Here is a 23733-nt window from a genome sequence, read left to right as displayed (position 1 = left end):
CGTAGGTGGTTTACTTACCTGCAAAAACTAACATTAACTTACCTCCCCCAGGAACTGTGAAAATTGCACTGTGTCCACTTTTAAAATAGCTATATGTGTTTTATGTAAAAAGTATATATGCTATTGTGATTATTCAAAGTTCCTAAAGTACTTACCTGCAATACCTTTCAAATGAGATTACATGTAGAATTTGAACCAGTGGTTCTTAAAATAAACTAAGAAAAGATATTTTTCTATAACAAAAACCTATTGGCCTGGAATTGTCTCTGAGTGTGAGTTCCTCATTTATTGCCTGTGTGTATGTACAACAAATGCTTAACACTACTCCTTTGATAAGCCTACTGCTCGACCACACTACCACAAAATAGAGCATTAGTATTATCTCTTTTTGCCACTATCTTACCTCTAAGGGGAACCCTTGGACTCTGTGCATACTATTCCTTACTTTGAAATAGTGCATACAGAGCCAACTTCCTACAGTATTCTTAAGATGCCTGCTCACTGTGTTACCTATAGATGCCCATTTAGCCTTGATACCCAGTGCTAATTCTTTTTTTTGTCCAGCTATTTTGAATTATTCTTACAAAAATGTATAGAAAAGGGAAACTGCTAATATTCCTAAGAAACTTTGGAAACAAGGGATGATGATACAGAGAATACATCTATGCTGTTAACAAATTCATTAAGGATATTGCATAGTTCTTACAGTGGTTTGGCTTCCTTTTTGGAAGACCATATACAAACTTCAAAACATGAACCTTAAATGGCCTGATCTTTGACCCAAATGTTTTAAATTCCTTTCAAAATCCACAAGCTTTTAATATAATATTTGTTCATATATTAAATCTTCAGATGACTCCCACATATATTTAGCAGGAGAGGTAACCGTTTTTTTCTGTGCAGATTTCAAGAGGCTGTCCAGTGTGAAGCATGACGCTTGGTTCTAGTATGTCCCTTATTTGATGACGTCTGGTTGGGATGTAAAATGTGTTGTGACAACGTTCAGTAGATGGCCACTGTTAAATGATCCATTAAATTTGTAAACGTCTTTTTTTTCTGTCGCTTTCCCAACAGTGAGGATTCCTACCTATCACCAATTCTAAGGAGCCCCATTTTAAAAAAAATTAATAAACTCACCAGGTAGATAGCTGCTTTTTATCACTTTTTTATGTCTTAATTTTTTGCAGATAAACGTAATGAAAAAATGAAGACTCAAATCAAACAGATGATGGACGTTTCAAGGGTATGTATTTTGTTAATTTTATCTATTAAGAGGTGGGCTAGTGGAGTACGTACTTACAGCTGACATTTCCTGTCACCTACATGACATGAGTTCCGCTCCTAGTATGGCCAACTCTGCCTTCATCTTCACGAGTTCAGGAAATTGAGTATTATTGCATGATAGGGGGCTACAATCAGGTGTCCAACAGTTTACCTTAGTAGCATAGACCTTACCTCTCCCATACTGTTGCATCCCTCATTGCATACACTGCTACATATTTTACACTGGGCTCAAACTCACCACGTATCTTCTCTGTAGAACAACACACAAGACAAAGGTTTGGAGAACAGGGTGTGTTTATGATCCCCAGAACCAGCCTGGTTGCAGGAGGGTACATGGTGCAGAACTATATGTATGTATTATTTGTATAGTGCAAACCTGGACAAAGGCCCTTGAACCATGCCTTTGCCACCATCCTGCACTAAGGGTGTCTGGCGGCCACAACTGTAGCTTTCCATCCATCTACTCTACTTTTAAGGCATTTACTAGCAGCCTTGTGTTGCTAATATAATGATCGGTGTGGCTTTTAGCTCCCCATCATCTTTACCACTATCTGCTTCATTCCAATAGGTGAAAACAACATTATCCATAGTTGAAGAGGATCGAGACCTTTTGAAGACCAAGTTAAATGATGAGATCTCTGCCAGGCATGAACTAGAAGGTAGATTTTGAGGGGTATATTTTGGCTTTAAGTTCAGAAGCCATACTTTGCCTAGGCCAGATAACTAATTTATTTTTCTTACACTGGTTTTTCTTCCAGAGCAAATCGAGAAACTTGAGCACGACACAGGATCTTTGCAGACTGCAAAGTCTCGTCTAGAAAACGAGTGCAAGACTCTGCAGCAGAAAGTGGAGATTTTGACTGAGCTTTACCAACAGAAGGAAATGGCACTGCAGAAGTAAATGCTATTTTTATTCCATAATTCTTTCGATTCATTTATGACAGCCTGATGTAGCTGACTTTCATGGTTATGTTGGGACTCAATCCTGCTCAATATGCTACAACAATAACCCAAACTAATTTGTATTCATATGTTCCCATTCAGTTTATGTTAATTGCAGTTTATTGAATAATCTTTATCCCAAATGTTACTTCCAGACAGATGGCTGCTCTGTCGTGGAGCAAAAAAACAAAATAACTATAGAGCTTTGCCATTGATGTTAGCATCCTTTTTACTCTGTAATTCTATTAAATGCGCCTGTCCTGCATGGCTTGGAGTGCCAATAGGAGAGTCTTAAAATCTATTTGAAGTCTGACAGGTAGTTAGTAATTTTTAGCTAACACAGATTGAGTGCTTAGATGTGTATCAAACATGAAAATAAGCCTTGCCGACTAATCATCGATCTTTCATTATTTCCTAATATGGACCTGCTGTTATTTCAGAATTGATTGAGTTTGAATATTCAAGTGTAGATATTATTCCTATAAAAAGCATCCTCTGTTTGGCAGTAAATGTTAAGATCGCCACGCTGGGAATTGTAAGTTCTAACTGATATATTTTCTTGCATAAATTGAATCCTGCAGTGGATTTTGAACCGTCAGCTCTAGTCACTTGAATGGGAGGACTGGGGGGGGGATTCCTTCTGTTAGAGGATCTCTGTTTTTGAGGTATCAAATATCAGTCTGCTCTCCCATCCATCGGGCATTGTCTTCAGTGTGTTTGCGATGCTAAGCAGCCTCTTCCATGCTTCAGATGTGTTTCAACAGCTTACATCTGTAATCCATTTTAAATGCCTTGATCCCCTCAGCCAGAGGTTTAACACTTTTTAACTGGGTAAAAGCATGCTGTGCCATAGGCATGTTAATAGTTATGGAGCTACTCAAGGTATACTTGGTGCTGTGTGGTAAAAAGGAGCAGGGTCCAACCTCTTGAAACAAAATGAGAATAAGTGACTTGTAAGAGAGAATCTGACGAACCAAGAAACAAACCATTCAATACCAGTAATTATGTGCAGCAAAATAAATACATTCATTTAAAAAAAAACTTTTCTAGCCCTACCTTGTAGTTGACCCTCTTCATTGTTGTGGGTTAGACATGTTAAGCACTTAGATACACAGAACTGTAAAACCCCAAATCAAAATGTCACTTAGCCTTTGGGCACACAAATGTTGTTTTTTGCAACTTTAAAGAGGCAAAAAGTGTTACAGCAACTTAAACTTCATAACATAGATTGGCATAGTATTTTATCCTTTTGGTTGCTACCCTAAATGTTCCCAATTAACTCAAGACACTTTTTATTTTCAGTCTTATTACATTTTTCCTACCAAATAGTAATTTAAGTAAATTTAAACCATTTTTAGTTTCAATTCAAGCTTACTCCTAGTCAGTTGAATTGAATAAATACATTTAGTAGTTTTGACTGCTTTTCTTGACTACCTACCAGCTACTAGAATGGTGACATCTTACCTGATATGACTGCAACATTTATGTCAACTGGTTTTGACTTGGATCACAGTATTGGCTGGTCTCCATTTAGCTAAAGACATTGCTTAAATACACAACAGATGCCTGTTGCGGCTTACAGCTGAACACGAACCAGCATCTTGGGTGACCTCAAATCTGTATTCCCATTCCTGCGAGATTTAATCTTATTACTTGAGGATACGTAGGATATTCATTTGTCTCACATTGGAACCCTGTGAAGGTACTCCCTGTGTTTCTGAGCTCATTAGACACGTTACTCACTTTGTCACTCACCCTCCTTCCTGTCAGCTGCTTATCAACACTTTTTTATTGATGGCTAAGGGAATCATGTTATTCCATCTTTGGTTACTTAATTAAATATGTACTTCAACTGGTCCTTTCACTGAAATAAAGTGTCTTGATCATTAACCTGGGATCATGGAATCCTTATGTGTAGCATATGATGGACCCTATATTGAGCCTTAAGCGATCTTTAACTTACCAATTCACTGGAAAGATCTTTGTGCACATTCCACCTGTCAAAAATGTTACTCACATTGCAACTTAATGCTAAGCATTTCTAAATGTGACATCATAGATTGACTACCTGACAGCCCAATGTCACCTGCAGAGCAGCTTCAAGCAGACACATGAATCCAGTCTAGGCACACATATGTGAAATTTAGCCCCAGTACAATGAATTCGGTTATCACCAGTAGTCCTTGAAATTGGTTGAAGTACCGAGACTCTGTATGAAAATATCCATACTATTGCAGTGTTAGCGTATAGTTATTGAACAGTAGAAGAGAGAATGGAGAGCTAGGCTAGAGGAATCCAGTTGAGATTTTTCATCGGCCTTATGCAGGGCCGAGCTCTCATCTTTTATATGTTACCGTCATGAAACACTTATAGGTGTTAACCATCCTTCTCAAACTAGGACTTATACCCTGTCTCGCAGGGTAACACAGGCCTCGAAAAATCATAAAAATGTTACTAAACCTGTAGGTCAAGTAACTTGAATAATTTACTCGACCTAACTAATGTACTTGACCCGTAAACAGGTCTCAAATTGTGTGATCCTAGGCAAATATTTTAGTTTACAGAGTCGCCTTTTTCTGCATTCTTACATATGAGTGCACCTTCAAATATGGAAGATCCGCATTTCTGCTGTCCAAAAAAAACCTCTTTTGTTTGATTAAATAGATTATAAGTTTGCTTCATGTATATTAAGAATCTACCCCACATATAGGGTGGTACACATGATCCATGACTTGCCTCTTAGTTTACTAATAGCGTTGCCATCAGGGCGGGAGTGTTTCTCAGTTTGTTTAAATACTCACATTTATTAAATCCATTACTAAAGCATGATGTGTTAACTAGCGCACTGTCATGTACAGACAGTAAATTTCCAAGAAATGTTCAAAACTCTTCCCACTAACTTGCAGCTTTTCTGATAAAACTCTATAGTGTATTAACTATAATCTATGAAAATTGGGTTTCAAATAACATATTATTTGCGCATCACAAGTAAAGTGTTGAGATTTTTTTTTTCATCCTATTAATATTTGTTTCATTACACAAGTACAAAAATGGTCTTTCCCAATTACTGAAATATATTTTGAAATGTTTGTACTGTTGACTTAGTTATTAAATGGTGTATGTTAGGAAACATCTGACACCCTTCAGCCTTTCACTTTGTACAGCAGGTCAGACAATTCACCTTACAAAATCCTGGAACTCTGTAGTCAGAAGAAAAAGTAATTGTAAGAAGACAAACTGACTTCTGACCTTTGTCTCTGAACACAGAGCAAATGTGACAAGATAAGAACAAGATTTAAAGGCGTCTTTATTGCTCTTTCGCTTTCTGACTGAACAGAACACCTGCTCTTTGTCAACTCACCAGAAGGGGCGAGTAGATCCTAAAAATAGCTCGACCTGATAAAATATGACTCCCCATAGCGAGAGGGCGAGTAGATGTTTTGAAGCCTGTGCTATGATAGTCTACAATGTTAAGTGTAACAATCCATATAAAAACTGTATAGCTAGCTTTCCTTAGTCACTGGCCCATAAAAGTATATAAATAAATTAAAAAAAAAAATATATATATATATATATATATATATATATATATTTTTTTTTTTTTTACATTTCCCAATGCTTTCCGCATTCAGTTCCCTGGTAAGAAATAGGACTGTTGCTGTCCAAAAGCGTTATTCTGGCAACTGCTTGGTGCCATAGCTTTAATATTTTGTCTATTGTTGGTAATTGGGAGAGAGGTCTAACGAGTCAGTAAAAGACGGATGGGACTTTTTTTTTTTTTTAATCAGGTTGCGATCACTAGTGTTTAATGGCCACCGACTTTTCCTGATGAAGGTTTACTATCCTGCAAGAGCATAGGTTGTAAAAATGGAAACATTTCTGTGCGAGGATCCATAGGAAAGCCCAATTCTCCCCCTTTACACAACCTAATCGCAATCTGGCCTTCTGTAATACTGTTAACATTAAGAACTGACTGTGATTAACAAGTGGCGTGAGTTAGCTGCTATTAGGCCCGGGGTCTGAGAGCCTCTGTTCTAATGAAATTGTGTATCTACACTGCACATCGAGATTTTATGTTTAAAGATCATAAATAGTTTAGCCTTTAATCCGTACATTAACCTACATTACAGCAATTGCATAGAGACATAAATTAATCTAAAATAAAACTATAGAAGCTTATTATCATGGGACCATAGCTACACTTCAAAGAGTGGAATTCTTCCACCTGCATCAGAGATTAAAAACATTAGCATCCTTGAGGAGTTTGAAGTGATGGTGCGCAGCTTCAAAGACCTACTCTTTATTTAGCGCATGCTGATTAGCACATTAAAGTACATAGACAGCTCTTTCCTTCTCCGTACTCCATGTGCACTCTGAGGTGGCAAATTGCAAGTAGATTGTCATCAATAGTCAGTGGAAAGCTTTGTACAATTTGTGACAATAGACTTTACACTGGTTTAAGCCACTTGCTCCACAATAGTCGATATAGCTCCTTCCTGTTAGCCTGAACTCTTACATATGAGAAACACGCCTTTATTGCTTTTCTAACCTTTTTTTGACAAGTAGATGTTCCTTCATACATGCCACTTTTATCTAAAGGCTGGTCTGATTTCTGTGATCTGCTCTTTTTGCCTACAGTTGTACTTTTCCTTGTTACCCCCTAAGATCTGGAATAAACCATAGTGTTTCTGTATGTCATTGTCGCACGCTTTACTGCTGTTGCGAACTCAACTTGAGTAGTTAAATCCATGTCCTGGGTTTTGTTCCTCATACCTTGTCTGACACATCTTAAGTACAATGGTTACTTCTCACATCTATGGGATTGTGTTTTTTTTTTTCTTTTTTCAGGAAGTTGACACAGGAGGAATATGAGCGCCAGGAAAAGGAGCAGAAGCTGTGTGTGGCAGACGAAAAAGCTGTGCTGGCTACTGAAGAAGTCAAAGTTTACAAGTAAATGCAAGTCTGCTTTTTTTTGGAGTAGCTTGTAATTTCGATTAGTTTTCTTTGTTTGATAAATTGGATATTGACCCAATAGTGGTTACAAAGTTTTCCCTGCAAAACATTTATCAGTCCTTCTTAGTTGTAACATGCTTTTGCTTAATTTCTGACTAGGTTGACTAAACATTGTGCTGTAATGTATCAAAATGAGCATAACCTGATTACAAAATCCAAAACATTGGTTTAATTTTGTATCCGAAAAGGAACGTTGCTAATTTCTTATGATCCGTATCAGAAACTTTTCTCAACCTTGAGCAGAGCATGAGGGGGGGAAATTCTTTGGTGCTAACTTAACTAAAGTTATGCTGAATTGAATCGAAGGGTGAATTATTAAAGCCAGTTAGCTCACACAGTCAAATCGATCATCATCCCTTACAGCACAGCCATTAGCATATGCTCCCAGGCTGTGCTAAGTAGTGCTCTATGATGTAATAACTTTGGCGAATAAGTGCTTCAAATTTATTCAAACTGTTCTACTCAAATATTTGTGCTGCATATTTTCCTAAATAGGGTGTGGCCATATTTTCATTTCTATGTCTGATATGCAAAGTTTCCTAGGGAGCATATACCCAACCCTGCTTTGCTTATATATTCAAATGGTTTAAGCGATGTTTGGAATTGGCTACATTCTGTTTGCAAGTTTCAAGGACAATATGTTTCAAGAGCTTTCGTGAGCGCAGGCAATGTCCTGTGCTGGCTGTTTATTTCAAATAGAACAGTTACGTTCATGATACATTGTCAGATTAAATTAAAAAAAGGATTCTGTTCAGTTGTATTTGAGACATGCTTGTCAGATTACTGATGGACATACTTGTTTTCTTGTTAAATGTATGCTTTATAGGAGGGTTTGTTCATTTTATTTTCCAGGCAAAGAATTCAGGAAATGGAAGAAGAGTTACAGAAAACTGAAAGGTCCTACAAAACTCAGGTATTTCACAGTGGGGCACCAGTTAAGTCGAGAAAATAATACTTTCCTTTTAATGGTTGCAGAAAATGCCACATTTCCCCAATTGGTACACAGTTAATGAATCAGGCAAAAATCTGTCTTAGTTGACCACGTATCTTGGCCTTGAAATGTTAGATGTCCTCTGTCTTGCAGACTATTGGGAACATCTTTTGGTACATTTATGTCCTCCCAATGCTGCAACTGTTGTTTCAGGTCATGTCTTCATCTTTTGTATAATCATGTCTGTGCCCCACAGAGGATGACAAGCCTACTATTACAGCGACCATTAATTACTGCAAATACACTGGGTGTGTGTAGGAAGTTGGCTCTGTATGTGCTATTTCAAAGTAAGGAATAGCATGCACAGAGTCCAAGGGTTCCCCTTAGAGGTAAAATAGTGGTAAAAAGAGATAATACTAATGCTCTATTTTGTGGTAGTGTGGTCGAGCAGTAGGCTTATCCAAGGAGTAGTGTTAAGCATTTGTTGTACATACACATAGACAATAAATGAGGTACACACACTCAGAGACAAATCCAGCCAATAGGTTTTGTTATAGAAAAATATCTTTTCTTAGTTTATTTTAAGAACCACAGGTTCAAATTCTACATGTAATAGCTCATTTGAAAGGTATTGCAGGTAAGTACTTTAGGAACTTTAAGTCATAAAAATTGCATGTATACTTTTCAAGTTATTGACAAATAGCTGTTTTAAAAGTGGACACTTAGTGCAATTTTCACAGTTCCTAGGGGAGGTAAGTTTTGGTTAGTTTTACCAGGTAAGTAAGACACTTACAGGGTTCAGTTCTTGGTCCAAGGTAGCCCACCGTTGGGGGTTCAGAGCAACCCCAAAGTCACCACACCAGCAGCTCAGGGCCGGTCAGGTGCAGAGTTCAAAGTGGTGCCCAAAACACATAGGCTAGAATGGAGAGAAGGGGGTGCCCGGGTTCCGGTCTGCTTGCAGATAAGTACCCGCGTCTTCGGAGGGCAGACCAGGGGGGTTTTGTAGGGCACCGGGGGGGACACAAGTCCACACAGAAATTTCACCCTCAGCAGCGCGGGGGCGGCCGGGTGCAGTGTAGAAACAGGCGTCGGGTTCGCAATGTTAGTCTATGAGAGATCTCGGGATCTCTTCAGCGCTGCAGGCAGGCAAGGGGGGGATTCCTCGGGGAAACCTCCACTTGGGCAAGGGAGAGGGACTCCTGGGGGTCACTTCTCCAGTGAAAGTCCGGTCCTTCAGGTCCTGGGGGCTGCGGGTGCAGGGTCTCTCCCAGGCGTCGGGACTTTAGGTTCAAAGAGTCGCGGTCAGGGGAAGCCTCGGGATTCCCTCTGCAGGCGGCGCTGTGGGGGCTCAGGGGGGACAGGTTTTGGTACTCACAGTATCAGAGTAGTCCTGGGGTCCCTCCTGAGGTGTCGGATCTCCACCAGCCGAGTCGGGGTCGCCGGGTGCAGTGTTGCAAGTCTCACGCTTCTTGCGGGGAGCTTGCAGGGTTCTTTAAAGCTGCTGGAAACAAAGTTGCAGCTTTTCTTGGAGCAGGTCCGCTGTCCTCGGGAGTTTCTTGTCTTTTCGAAGCAGGGGCAGTCCTCAGAGGATGTCGAGGTCGCTGGTCCCTTTGGAAGGCGTCGCTGGAGCAGGATCTTTGGAAGGCAGGAGACAGGCCGGTGAGTTTCTGGAGCCAAGGCAGTTGTCGTCTTCTGGTCTTCCGCTGCAGGGGTTTTCAGCTAGGCAGTCCTTCTTCTTGTAGTTGCAGGAATCTAATTTTCTAGGGTTCAGGGTAGCCCTTAAATACTAAATTTAAGGGCGTGTTTTAGGTCTGGGGGGTTAGTAGCCAATGGCTACTAGCCCTGAGGGTGGGTACACCCTCTTTGTGCCTCCTCCCAAGGGGAGGGTGTCACAATCCTAACCCTATTGGGGGAATCCTCCATCTGCAAGATGGAGGATTTCTAAAAGTCAGAGTCACCTCAGCTCAGGACACCTTAGGGGCTGTCCTGACTGGCCAGTGACTCCTCCTTGTTGCTTTCTTTGTTCCCTCCAACCTTGCCGCCAAAAGTGGGGGCCGTGGCCGGAGGGGGCCGGCAACTCCACTAAGCTGGAGTGCCCTGCTGGGCTGTGACAAAGGGGTGAGCCTTTGAGGCTCACCGCCAGGTGTTACAGCTCCTGCCTGGGGGAGGTGTTAGCATCTCCACCCAGTGCAGGCTTTGTTACTGGCCTCAGAGTGACAAAGGCACTCTCCCCATGGGGCCAGCAACATGTCTCTAGTGTGGCAGGCTGCTGGAACCAGTCAGCCTACACAGATAGTTGGTTAAGTTTCAGGGGGCACCTCTAAGGTGCCCTCTGTGGTGTATTTTACAATAAAATGTACACTGGCATCAGTGTGCATTTATTGTGCTGAGAAGTTTGATACCAAACTTCCCAGTTTTCAGTGTAGCCATTATGGTGCTGTGGAGTTCGTGTTTGACAGACTCCCAGACCATATACTCTTATGGCTACCCTGCACTTACAATGTCTAAGGTTTTGTTTAGACACTGTAGGGGTACCATGCTCATGCACTGGTACCCTCACCTATGGGTATAGTGCACCCTGCCTTAGGGCTGTAAGGCCTGCTAGAGGGGTGTCTTACCTATACTGCATAGGCAGTGAGAGGCTGGCATGGCACCCTGAGGGGAGTGCCATGTCGACTTACTCGTTTTGTCCTCACTAGCACACACAAGCTGGCAAGCAGTGTGTCTGTGCTGAGTGAGAGGTCTCCAGGGTGGCATAAGACATGCTGCAGCCCTTAGAGACCTTCCTTGGCATCAGGGCCCTTGGTACTAGAAGTACCAGTTACAAGGGACTTATCTGGATGCCAGGGTCTGCCAATTGTGGATACAAAAGTACAGGTTAGGGAAAGAACACTGGTGCTGGGGCCTGGTTAGCAGGCCTCAGCACACTTTCAATTGTAAACATAGCATCAGCAAAGGCAAAAAGTCAGGGGGCAACCATGCCAAGGAGGCATTTCCTTACACAACCCCCCCCCAAACGAAAGAGGATGAGACTAACCTTTCCCAAGAGAGTCTTCATTTTCTAAGTGGAAGAACCTGGAAAGGCCATCTGCATTGGCATGGGCAGTCCCAGGTCTGTGTTCCACTATAAAGTCCATTCCCTGTAGGGAGATGGACCACCTCAACAGTTTAGGATTTTCACCTTTCATTTGCATCAGCCATTTGAGAGGTCTGTGGTCAGTTTGAACTAGGAAGTGAGTCCCAAAGAGGTATGGTCTCAGCTTCTTCAGGGACCAAACCACAGCAAAGGCCTCCCTCTCAATGGCACTCCAACGCTGCTCCCTGGGGAGTAACCTCCTGCTAATGAAAGCAACAGGCTGGTCAAGGCCATCATCATTTGTTTGGGACAAAACTGCCCCTATCCCATGTTCAGAGGCATCAGTCTGCACAATGAACTGCTTAGAATAATCTGGAGCTTTTAGAACTGGTGCTGAGCACATTGCTTGTTTCAGGGTGTCAAAGGCCTGTTGGCATTCCACAGTCCAGTTCACTTTCTTGGGCATTTTCTTGGAGGTGAGTTCAGTGAGGGCTGTCACAATGGATCCATATCCCTTCACAAACCTCCTGTAATACCCAGTCAAGCCAAGGAATGCCCTGACTTGAGTCTGGGTTTTTGGAGCTACCCAGTCCAGAATAGTCTGGATCTTGGGTTGGAGTGGCTGAACTTGGCCTCCACCTACAAGGTGGCCCAAGTAAACCACAGTTCCCTGCCCTATCTGGCATTTGGATGCCTTGATAGAGAGGCCTGCAGATTGCAGAGCCTTCAAAACCTTCCTCAGGTGGACCAGGTGATCCTGCCAGGTGGAGCTAAAGACAGCAATATCATCAAGATAAGCTGTGCTAAAGGACTCCAAGCCAGCAAGGACTTGGTTCACCAACCTTTGGAAGGTGGCAGGGGCATTCTTTAAACCAAAGGGCATAACAGTAAACTGATAATGCCCATCAGGTGTGGAGAAGGCTGTCTTTTCTTTTGCTCCAGGTGCCATTTTTATTTGCCAGTACCCTGCTGTCAAGTCAAAGGTACTTAGAAATTTGGCAGCACCTAATTTATCAATGAGCTCATCAGCTCTTGGAATTGGATGGGCATCTGTCTTGGTGACAGAATTGAGCCCTCTGTAGTCCACACAAAACCTCATCTCTTTCTTTCCATCTTTGGTGTGAGGTTTGGGGACTAAGACCACTGGGCTAGCCCAGGGGCTGTCAGAGCGCTCAATTACTCCCAATTCCAGCATCTTGTGGACTTCCACCTTGATGCTTTCCTTAACATGGTCAGACTGTCTAAAGATTTTGCTCTTGACAGGCATGCTGTCTCCTGTGTCCACATCATGGGTACACAGGTGTGTCTGACCAGGGGTTAAGGAGAAGAGTTCAGGAAACTGTTGTAGGACTCTCCTACAATCAGCTTGCTGTTGGCCAGAGAGGGTGTCTGAGTAGATCACTCCATCTACTGTACCATCTTTTGGGTCTGATGACAGAAGATCAGGGAGAGGTTCACTCTCTGCCTCCTGATCCTCATCTGTTACCATCAACAGATTAACATCAGCCCTGTCGTGGAAGAGCTTAAGGCGGTTTACATGGATCACCCTCTTGGGGCTCCTGCTTGTGCCCAGGTCCACCAAGTAGGTGACCTGACTCTTCCTCTCTAGTACTGGGTAAGGGCCACTCCATTTGTCCTGGAGTGCCCTGGGAGCCACAGGCTCCAGAACCCAGACTTTCTGCCCTGGTTGGAACTCAACCAGTGCAGCCTTTTGGTCATACCAAAACTTCTGGAGCTGTTGGCTGGCCTCAAGGTTTTTGGTTGCCTTTTCCATGTACTCTGCCATTCTAGAGCGAAGGCCAAGTACATAGTCCACTATGTCCTGTTTAGGCTCATGGAGAGGTCTCTCCCAGCCTTCTTTAACAAGGGCAAGTGGTCCCCTTACAGGATGACCAAACAGAAGTTCAAAGGGTGAGAATCCTACTCCCTTCTGTGGCACCTCTCTGTAAGCGAAAAGCAGGCATGGCAAGAGGACATCCCATCTCCTTTTGAGTTTTTCTGGGAGCCCCATGATCATGCCCTTTAATGTCTTGTTGAATCTCTCAACTAAGCCATTAGTTTGTGGATGGTATGGTGTAGTGAATTTATAAGTCCCCCCACACTCATTCCACATGTGCTTTAGGTATGCTGACATGAAGTTGGTACCTCTGTCAGACACCACCTCCTTAGGGAAACCCACTCTGGTAAAGATACCAATGAGGGCCTTGGCTACTGCAGGGGCAGTAGTCGACCTAAGGGGAATAGCTTCAGGATACCTGGTAGCATGATCCACTACTACCAGGATATACATATTTCCTGAGGCTGTGGGAGGTTCTAGTGGACCAACTATGTCCACACCCACTCTTTCAAAGGGAACCCCCACCACTGGAAGTGGAATGAGGGGGGCCTTTGGATGCCCACCTGTCTTACCACTGGCTTGACAGGTGGGGCAGGAGAGGCAAAACTCCTTAACCATGTTGGACATATTGGGCCAGTAGAAGTGGTTGACTAACCTCTCCCACGTCTTGGTTTGTCCCAAATGTCCAGCAAGGGGAATGTCATGGGCCAATGTTAGGATGAACTTCCTGAACAGCTGAGGCACTACCACTCTCCTAGTGGCACCAGGTTTGGGGTCTCTGGCCTCAGTGTACAGGAGTCCATCTTCCCAATAGACCCTATGCGTTCCATTTTTCTTGCCTTTGGACTCTTCAGCAGCTTGCTGCCTAAGGCCTTCAAGAGAGGGACAGGTTTCTTGTCCCTTACACAGCTCCTCCCTTGAGGGTCCCCCTGGGCCTAAGAGCTCAACCTGATAAGGTTCAAGCTCCAAAGGCTCAGTTCCCTCAGAGGGCAGAACTTCTTCCTGAGAAGAGAGGTTCCCTTTCTTTTGCTGTGTTGCAGTTGGTTTCCCAACTGACTTTCCTGTTCTCTTGGTAGGCTGGGCCATTCTTCCAGACTCCAGCTCTACTTGTTCACCCTGTGCCTTGCATTGTGCTCTTGTTTTCACACACACCAGTTCAGGGATACCCAGCATTGCTGCATGGGTTTTTAGCTCTACCTCAGCCCATGCTGAGGACTCCAGGTCATTTCCAAGCAGACAGTCCACTGGGATATTTGAGGAGACCACCACCTGTTTCAGGCCATTGACCCCTCCCCATTCTAAAGTAACCATTGCCATGGGATGTACTTTTCTCTGATTGTCAGCGTTGGTGACTGTGTAAGTTTTTCCAGTCAGGTATTGGCCAGGGGAAACCAGTTTCTCTGTCACCATGGTGACACTGGCACCTGTATCCCTCAGGCCCTCTATTCTAGTCCCATTAATTAAGAGTTGCTGTCTGTATTTTTGCATGTTAGGCGGCCAGACAGCTAGTGTGGCTAAATCCACCCCACCCTCAGAAACTAGAGTAGCTTCAGTGTGGACCCTGATTTGCTCTGGGCACACTGTTGATCCCACTTGGAGACTAGCCATACCAGTGTTACCTGGATGGGAGTTTGGAGTGGAACCTTTCTTGGGACAGGCCTTGTCTCCAGTTTGGTGTCCATGCTGTTTACAGCTATGACACCAGGCCTTTTTGGGATCAAAGTTTTTACCCTTGTACCCATTGTTTTGTGAAGAGGCTCTGGGCCCACCCTCCTGTGCAGGTTTTTGGGGGCCTGTAGAAGACTCTTTACTATTTTTAGTTTTGGTTGTCTCATCACCCTTCCCCTGGGGAGTCTTTGTGACCCCTTTCTTTTGGTCACCCCCTGTTGAAGTCTTGGACACCCTTGTCTTGACCCAATGGTCCGCCTTCTTTCCCAATTCTTGGGGAGAAATTGGTCCTAGGTCTACCAGATGCTGATGCAGTTTATCATTGAAACAATTACTTAACAGGTGTTCTTTCACAAATAAATTGTACAGCCCATCATAATTACTTACACCACTGCCTTGAATCCAACCATCTAGTGTTTTCACTGAGTAGTCAACAAAGTCAACCCAGGTCTGGCTCGAGGATTTTTGAGCCCCCCTGAACCTAATCCTGTACTCCTCAGTGGAGAATCCAAAGCCCTCAATCAGGGTACCCTTCATGAGGTCATAAGATTCTGCATCTTGTCCAGAGAGTGTGAGGAGTCTATCCCTACACTTTCCTGTGAACATTTCCCAAAGGAGAGCACCCCAGTGAGATCTGTTCACTTTTCTGGTTACACAAGCCCTCTCAAAAGCTGTGAACCATTTGGTGATGTCATCACCATCTTCATATTTAGTTACAATCCCTTTAGGGATTTTCAACATGTCAGGAGAATCTCTGACCCTATTTATGTTGCTGCCACCATTGATGGGTCCTAGGCCCATCTCTTGTCTTTCCCTCTCTATGGCTAGGATCTGTCTTTCCAAAGCCAATCTTTTGGCCATCCTGGCTAACTGGATGTCCTCTTCACTGGGGTTATCCTCAGTGATTTCAGAGGTGTTGGTCTCTCCTGTGAGGGAACCAGCATCTCTGACTATTATTTTTGGAGTCAGGGTTTGAGGGACCCTGTTCTCCCTAGATAGGACTGGTAGGGGGGAATTGTCCTCCAAGTCACTATCCTCTTCCTCTGAGTTGCCACCCTCAGAGGGGTTGGCCTTTTCAAACTCTGCCAAAAGCTCCTGGAGCTGTATTTTGGTAGGTTTGGGGCCCATTGTTATTTTCTTTATTTTACAGAGTGACCTTAGCTCCCTCATCTTAAGATGGAGGTAAGGTGTGGTGTCGAGTTCCACCACAGTCACATCTGTGCTAGACATTTTGCTTCTAAAAGTTGGAATACTTTTAAAGAATCTACAACTGGTTCTAGAATCTAATTCAAACTTTTACAAACTTTTAAACTCTAAAAGAAATGCTAAACAGGATCTAACACAAGGCCCTAGCAGGTCTTTTAAGAATTTAGAAAACTTTTCAAATTGCAAAAATCAATTTCTAATGACAATTTTGGAATTTGTCGTGTGATCAGGTATTGGCTGAGTAGTCCAGCAAATGCAAAGTCTTGTACCCCACCGCTGATCCACCAATGTAGGAAGTTGGCTCTGTATGTGCTATTTCAAAGTAAGGAATAGCATGCACAGAGTCCAAGGGTTCCCCTTAGAGGTAAAATAGTGGTAAAAAGAGATAATACTAATGCTCTATTTTGTGGTAGTGTGGTCGAGCAGTAGGCTTATCCAAGGAGTAGTGTTAAGCATTTGTTGTACATACACATAGACAATAAATGAGGTACACACACTCAGAGACAAATCCAGCCAATAGGTTTTGTTATAGAAAAATATCTTTTCTTAGTTTATTTTAAGAACCACAGGTTCAAATTCTACATGTAATAGCTCATTTGAAAGGTATTGCAGGTAAGTACTTTAGGAACTTTAAGTCATAAAAATTGCATGTATACTTTTCAAGTTATTGACAAATAGCTGTTTTAAAAGTGGACACTTAGTGCAATTTTCACAGTTCCTAGGGGAGGTAAGTTTTGGTTAGTTTTACCAGGTAAGTAAGACACTTACAGGGTTCAGTTCTTGGTCCAAGGTAGCCCACCGTTGGGGGTTCAGAGCAACCCCAAAGTCACCACACCAGCAGCTCAGGGCCGGTCAGGTGCAGAGTTCAAAGTGGTGCCCAAAACACATAGGCTAGAATGGAGAGAAGGGGGTGCCCGGGTTCCGGTCTGCTTGCAGATAAGTACCCGCGTCTTCGGAGGGCAGACCAGGGGGGTTTTGTAGGGCACCGGGGGGGACACAAGTCCACACAGAAATTTCACCCTCAGCAGCGCGGGGGCGGCCGGGTGCAGTGTAGAAACAGGCGTCGGGTTCGCAATGTTAGTCTATGAGAGATCTCGGGATCTCTTCAGCGCTGCAGGCAGGCAAGGGGGGGATTCCTCGGGGAAACCTCCACTTGGGCAAGGGAGAGGGACTCCTGGGGGTCACTTCTCCAGTGAAAGTCCGGTCCTTCAGGTCCTGGGGGCTGCGGGTGCAGGGTCTCTCCCAGGCGTCGGGACTTTAGGTTCAAAGAGTCGCGGTCAGGGGAAGCCTCGGGATTCCCTCTGCAGGCGGCGCTGTGGGGGCTCAGGGGGGACAGGTTTTGGTACTCACAGTATCAGAGTAGTCCTGGGGTCCCTCCTGAGGTGTCGGATCTCCACCAGCCGAGTCGGGGTCGCCGGGTGCAGTGTTGCAAGTCTCACGCTTCTTGCGGGGAGCTTGCAGGGTTCTTTAAAGCTGCTGGAAACAAAGTTGCAGCTTTTCTTGGAGCAGGTCCGCTGTCCTCGGGAGTTTCTTGTCTTTTCGAAGCAGGGGCAGTCCTCAGAGGATGTCGAGGTCGCTGGTCCCTTTGGAAGGCGTCGCTGGAGCAGGATCTTTGGAAGGCAGGAGACAGGCCGGTGAGTTTCTGGAGCCAAGGCAGTTGTCGTCTTCTGGTCTTCCGCTGCAGGGGTTTTCAGCTAGGCAGTCCTTCTTCTTGTAGTTGCAGGAATCTAATTTTCTAGGGTTCAGGGTAGCCCTTAAATACTAAATTTAAGGGCGTGTTTTAGGTCTGGGGGGTTAGTAGCCAATGGCTACTAGCCCTGAGGGTGGGTACACCCTCTTTGTGCCTCCTCCCAAGGGGAGGGTGTCACAATCCTAACCCTATTGGGGGAATCCTCCATCTGCAAGATGGAGGATTTCTAAAAGTCAGAGTCACCTCAGCTCAGGACACCTTAGGGGCTGTCCTGACTGGCCAGTGACTCCTCCTTGTTGCTTTCTTTGTTCCCTCCAACCTTGCCGCCAAAAGTGGGGGCCGTGGCCGGAGGGGGCCGGCAACTCCACTAAGCTGGAGTGCCCTGCTGGGCTGTGACAAAGGGGTGAGCCTTTGAGGCTCACCGCCAGGTGTTACAGCTCCTGCCTGGGGGAGGTGTTAGCATCTCCACCCAGTGCAGGCTTTGTTACTGGCCTCAGAGTGACAAAGGCACTCTCCCCATGGGGCCAGCAACATGTCTCTAGTGTGGCAGGCTGCTGGAACCAGTCAGCCTACACAGATAGTTGGTTAAGTTTCAGGGGGCACCTCTAAGGTGCCCTCTGTGGTGTATTTTACAATAAAATGTACACTGGCATCAGTGTGCATTTATTGTGCTGAGAAGTTTGATACCAAACTTCCCAGTTTTCAGTGTAGCCATTATGGTGCTGTGGAGTTCGTGTTTGACAGACTCCCAGACCATATACTCTTATGGCTACCCTGCACTTACAATGTCTAAGGTTTTGTTTAGACACTGTAGGGGTACCATGCTCATGCACTGGTACCCTCACCTATGGTATAGTGCACCCTGCCTTAGGGCTGTAAGGCCTGCTAGAGGGGTGTCTTACCTATACTGCATAGGCAGTGAGAGGCTGGCATGGCACCCTGAGGGGAGTGCCATGTCGACTTACTCGTTTTGTCCTCACTAGCACACACAAGCTGGCAAGCAGTGTGTCTGTGCTGAGTGAGAGGTCTCCAGGGTGGCATAAGACATGCTGCAGCCCTTAGAGACCTTCCTTGGCATCAGGGCCCTTGGTACTAGAAGTACCAGTTACAAGGGACTTATCTGGATGCCAGGGTCTGCCAATTGTGGATACAAAAGTACAGGTTAGGGAAAGAACACTGGTGCTGGGGCCTGGTTAGCAGGCCTCAGCACACTTTCAATTGTAAACATAGCATCAGCAAAGGCAAAAAGTCAGGGGGCAACCATGCCAAGGAGGCATTTCCTTACAGTGTGCTTCTGTCCCGTGTTTTTTAATCATGTGCTAGTAACACAAGCATGTCTGTAGTGACCTTCACATCACAATTGAAGGCTGGAAAACCTTCTATAGTAACCTTCATCCAGCATCTGCATCTACAAGTTGCATCTGTGGCACTGATGTTTCTAGGCAGCATCACTGGTGGAACGAATGGTAGAGTTATCACTGTAGTGCTGAGTCTTTTTTTGTTGTTGAAGGTATTTGTTTATTTTAGTTCTGTATTCTTCAGGCACTACTCTGATTCGTAGAGAAGTATTAATAGGCTATCAGGTGAAACAGATAGAGAAAAATACAAACATTTGCAATGCAATGGGTCCCACGTTTGCTCGAGTTAGAACTATTAGGGTTGAAAATTCCTAGCTGGACCTTTTTCGCCAGTTAAATTGAAAATGAAAAGTAAAACAGTTGACATTAGGGAGCCGATTCAAAGCACCATTCCCGCCATGAGCATGAGCACGAAGGAGAGACAAGAAAAAGAAGTTTGCTCGCAGTCAGACATATAGACAGTGGTGCAATTATCCATGTGACCGGGGCAGTCTGCAAGGTGGTAACAAAACCTCCCCAAGGAGGGACAAACATAAAGCATTTACCAAAGGTAACAGGATTTTTGAAAGGCAAGCCCAGGATTGAGTGAAAGTGATGGGCGTGCAGTGGGCGTGGTTAAAAGCACACAATACTTATAACAGGTCAAAGCACTTGCGCGCTCGTCCTAAAAAATACTATTTTATCATACAGTAAGATCATTGCTTGAGTCCCTATATCAGTGGATCCTAATGAGGATGTTAAACGCGTTGTTACATAGAAATGTCCAAAGCAATGCTTGCAGTCCATGTAATCCAAAATGTAATATTCTCAGAGCAAGTTCACTGACTCCTCCTAAATCACCTCTTCAAAAACCCACATCAAACAATGAAGACAGCCAGAGTTTCCTATGAAGAACAACGTTTGTCTTTACAGTATTGCGTGGCACTTTTTATCTGATAGAGAGGTTCATAAAAGAACCTGTTAACGTGGTTGTATAAAACCAATTGTGGTTAAAGACTATGCCCAAGATTTGTAACTGGTGATTGCACAGGGAATGGAACTTAGTGGAGGACTGGAGACCACACAACTCCTCTTTCATAGGCCACTTGAGCATTAGCCAAATGTATTTGACCAAGGGTTGACTTGCACTTTGGTAGACTTGAATTGTCAGTCCAATTACAATGGGGATTACTCTCATCATTGCTGGATGGGTGTCCTCACAATTTATTTGGCAATGCATTTAGAATGATTTGATAGCCTAAGCCAGCGTTTGCTGGTGAATATTAATATGTTGAGGTGAGTGCTTCTTTATGAAGCACTCTGTGTTGCTTGTATTTAAACAAACCCTGTGCACTTAGGATTGAGTCCCAATCATTATGCCCCCTGCCACTGGGTTTTACAAGTATTATCTCCAGTGCTCTCATAATGAAGCCCTTTGTAGTGACCGTATCAACAACAGATTGCCCTCTGTTATGTGCTTTCAGAACATGATTCTTTACCCTATGTGGTTCTCATCCAGAAGTTTGATGCTCGACATGCATGTTTATTATACTGCTGTAACTGACACCACTGTGATTTTGCTCAGAAAAGGATGGTTTAAGATTGTTTAAAAATATGGTTCATGCCCAAGGGAAGTGCTATGCTCTTGAAGATAGAGCGACAAATATATGGTTTAGAATTGTAGTGTAAAGAAATGGCTCCCTGTTGCAGTTACCCCCCACTTTTTGCCTGATACTGATGCTGACTTGACTGAGAAGAGTGCTGGGACCCTGCTAACCAGGCCCCAGCACCAGTGTTCTTTCACCTAAAATGTACCATTGTTTCCACAATTGGCACACCCTGGCATCCAGATAAGTCCCTGGTAACTGGTACCTCTGGTACCAAGGGCCCTGATGCCAGGGAAGGTCTCTAAGGGCTGTAGCATGTATTATGCCACCCTAGAGACCTCTCACTCAGCACAGACACACTGCTTGCCAGCTTGTGTGTGCTAGTGAGAACAAAACGAGTAAGTCGACATGGCACTCCCCTCAGGGTGCCATGCCAGCCTCTCACTGCCTATGCAGTATAGGTAAGTCACCCCTCTAGCAGGCCTTACAGCCCTAAGGCAGGGTGCACTATACCATAGGTGAGGGTACCAGTGCATGAGCATGGTACCCCTACAGTGTCTAAACAAAACCTTAGACATTGTAAGTGCAGGGTAGCCATAAGAGTATATGGTCTGGGAGTTTGTCAAACACGGACTCCACAGTACCATAATGGCTACACTGAAAACTGGGAAGTTTGGTATCAAACTTCTCAGCACAATAAATGCACACTGATGCCAGTGTACATTTTATTGTAAAATACACCACAGAGGGCACCTTAGAGGTGCCCCCTGAAACTTAACCGACTATCTGTGTAGGCTGACTAGTTTTAGCAGCCTGCCACAAACCGAGACATGTTGCTGGCCCCATGGGGAGAGTGCCTTTGTCACTCTGAGGCCAGTAACAAAGCCTGCACTGGGTGGAGATGCTAACACCTCCCCCAGGCAGGAATTGTCACACCTGGCGGTGAGCCTCAAAGGCTCACCTCCTTTGTGCCAACCCAGCAGGACACTCCAGCTAGTGGAGTTGCCCGCCCCCTCCGGCCAGGCCCCACTTTTGGCGGCAAGGCCGGAGAAAATAATGAGAAAAACAAGGAGGAGTCACTGGCCAGTCAGGACAGCCCCTAAGGTGGCCTGAGCTGAGGTGACTCTAACTTTTAGAAATCCTCCATCTTGCAGATGGAGGATTCCCCCAATAGGGTTAGGATTGTGACCCCCTCCCCTTGGGAGGAGGCACAAAGAGGGTGTACCCACCCTCAGGGCTAGTAGCCATTGGCTACTAACCCCCCAGACCTAAACACGCCCTTAAATTTAGTATTTAAGGGCTACCCTGAACCCTAGAAAATTAGATTCCTGAAACTACAAGAAGAAGGACTGCCTAGCTGAAAACCCCTGCAGAGGAAGACCAGAAGACGACAACTGCCTTGGCTCCAGAAACTCACCGGCCTGTCTCCTGCCTTCCAAAGATCCTGCTCCAGCGACGCCTTCCAAAGGGACCAGCGACCTCGACATCCTCTGAGGACTGCCCCTGCTTCGAAAAGACAAGAAACTCCCGAGGACAGCGGACCTGCTCCAAGAAAAGCTGCAACTTTGTTTCCAGCAGCTTTAAAGAACCCTGCAAGCTCCCCGCAAGAAGCGTGAGACTTGCAACACTGCACCCGGCGACCCCGACTCGGCTGGTGGCGATCCAACACCTCAGGAGGGACCCCAGGACTACTCTGATACTGTGAGTACCAAAACCTGTCCCCCCTGAGCCCCCACAGCGCCGCCTGCAGAGGGAATCCCGAGGCTTCCCCTGACCGCGACCCTTTGAACCTAAAGTCCCGACGCCTGGGAGAGACCCTGCACCCGCAGCCCCCAGGACCTGAAGGACCGGACTTTCACTGGAGAAGTGACCCCCAGGAGTCCCTCTCCCTTGCCCAAGTGGAGGTTTCCCCGAGGAATCCCCCCCTTGCCTGCCTGCAGCGCTGAAGAGATCCCGAGATCTCTCATAGACTAACATTGAAAACCCGACGCTTGTTTCTACACTGCACCCGGCCGCCCCCGCGCCGCTGAGGGTGAAATTTCTGTGTGGACCTGTGTCCCCCCCGGTGCCCTACAAAACCCCCCTGGTCTGCCCTCCGAAGACGCGGGTACTTACCTGCAAGCAGACCGGAACCGGGGCACCCCCTTCTCTCCATTCTAGCCTATGTGTTTTGGGCACCACTTTGAACTCTGCACCTGACCGGCCCCGAGCTGCTGGTGTGGTGACTTTGGGGTTGCTCTGAACCCCCAACGGTGGGCTGCCTTGGACCAAGAACTAAGCCCTGTAAGTGTCTTACTTACCTGGTAACCTAACAAATACTTACCTCCCTTAGGAACTGTGAAAATTGCACTAAGTGTCCACTTTTAAAACAGCTATTTGTGAATAACTTGAAAAGTATACATGCAATTTTGATGATTTGAAGTTCCTAAAGTACTTACCTGCAATACCTTTCGAATGAGATATTACATGTAGAATTTGAACCTGTGGTTCTTAAAATAAACTAAGAAAAGATATTTTTCTATACAAAAACCTATTGGCTGGATTTGTCTCTGAGTGTGTGTACCTCATTTATTGTCTATGTGTATGTACAACAAATGCTTAACACTACTCCTTGGATAAGCCTACTGCTCGACCACACTACCACAAAATAGAGCATTAGTATTATCTATTTTTACCACTATTTTACCTCTAAGGGGAACCCTTGGACTCTGTGCATGCTATTCCTTACTTTGAAATAGCACATACAGAGCCAACTTCCTACATGTAGCCTTGCTCCTTTATGAAAATACTGGTTCGATGGCATCTGTCGCTGTAGATACGCATGTTCTGCAATAGCTCGCCATCTGGTGTTGGGCCGGAGTGTTACAAGTTGTTTTTCTTCGAAGAAGTCTTTCGAGTCACGGGACCGAGTGACTCCTCCTTTTGTCTCATTAATCGTTAAAGGGCAAAGGAAAATGACCAGCTCTTTGGACAGAAGTGTAAGTGGAATTATCCACATTCTTTCCTTGCGTAACAATTTACTATCACTTTACTGCCATGAAAAGAATACAATACATACAACGGTGCCAGAATAAGCAATAAAACTCATTATTCGGTCTTAATCGTTTTTAAACCCTATCAAGGTTCCTGGGCAGACACCAGC

At 44.8% G+C, this 23733-nt stretch overlaps 1 protein-coding gene across 2 annotated transcripts in view; it reads left to right on the top strand.

The window, feature by feature from the left end:
* The window catches only part of MIA3 (MIA SH3 domain ER export factor 3), a 441987-nt gene that overhangs the window by 253613 nt on the left and 164641 nt on the right, over positions 1–23733 (top strand). For both annotated transcript variants that reach the window (XM_069233852.1, XM_069233851.1), the window contains exons 18-22: positions 1188–1243; positions 1853–1943; positions 2043–2181; positions 7075–7176; positions 8092–8152. In XM_069233852.1, coding sequence (XP_069089953.1) covers positions 1188–1243; positions 1853–1943; positions 2043–2181; positions 7075–7176; positions 8092–8152 — 449 coding nt within the window. The remainder of the gene's footprint in view (positions 1–1187; positions 1244–1852; positions 1944–2042; positions 2182–7074; positions 7177–8091; positions 8153–23733) is intronic.

This window comes from Pleurodeles waltl, chromosome 5 (genome assembly GCF_031143425.1).
Source record: "Pleurodeles waltl isolate 20211129_DDA chromosome 5, aPleWal1.hap1.20221129, whole genome shotgun sequence".
NCBI classification, from domain to species: domain Eukaryota; kingdom Metazoa; phylum Chordata; class Amphibia; order Caudata; family Salamandridae; genus Pleurodeles; species Pleurodeles waltl.
Note: the sequence above shows the minus strand (reverse complement) of the source record. Positions and strands in the feature narration are given on the sequence as shown.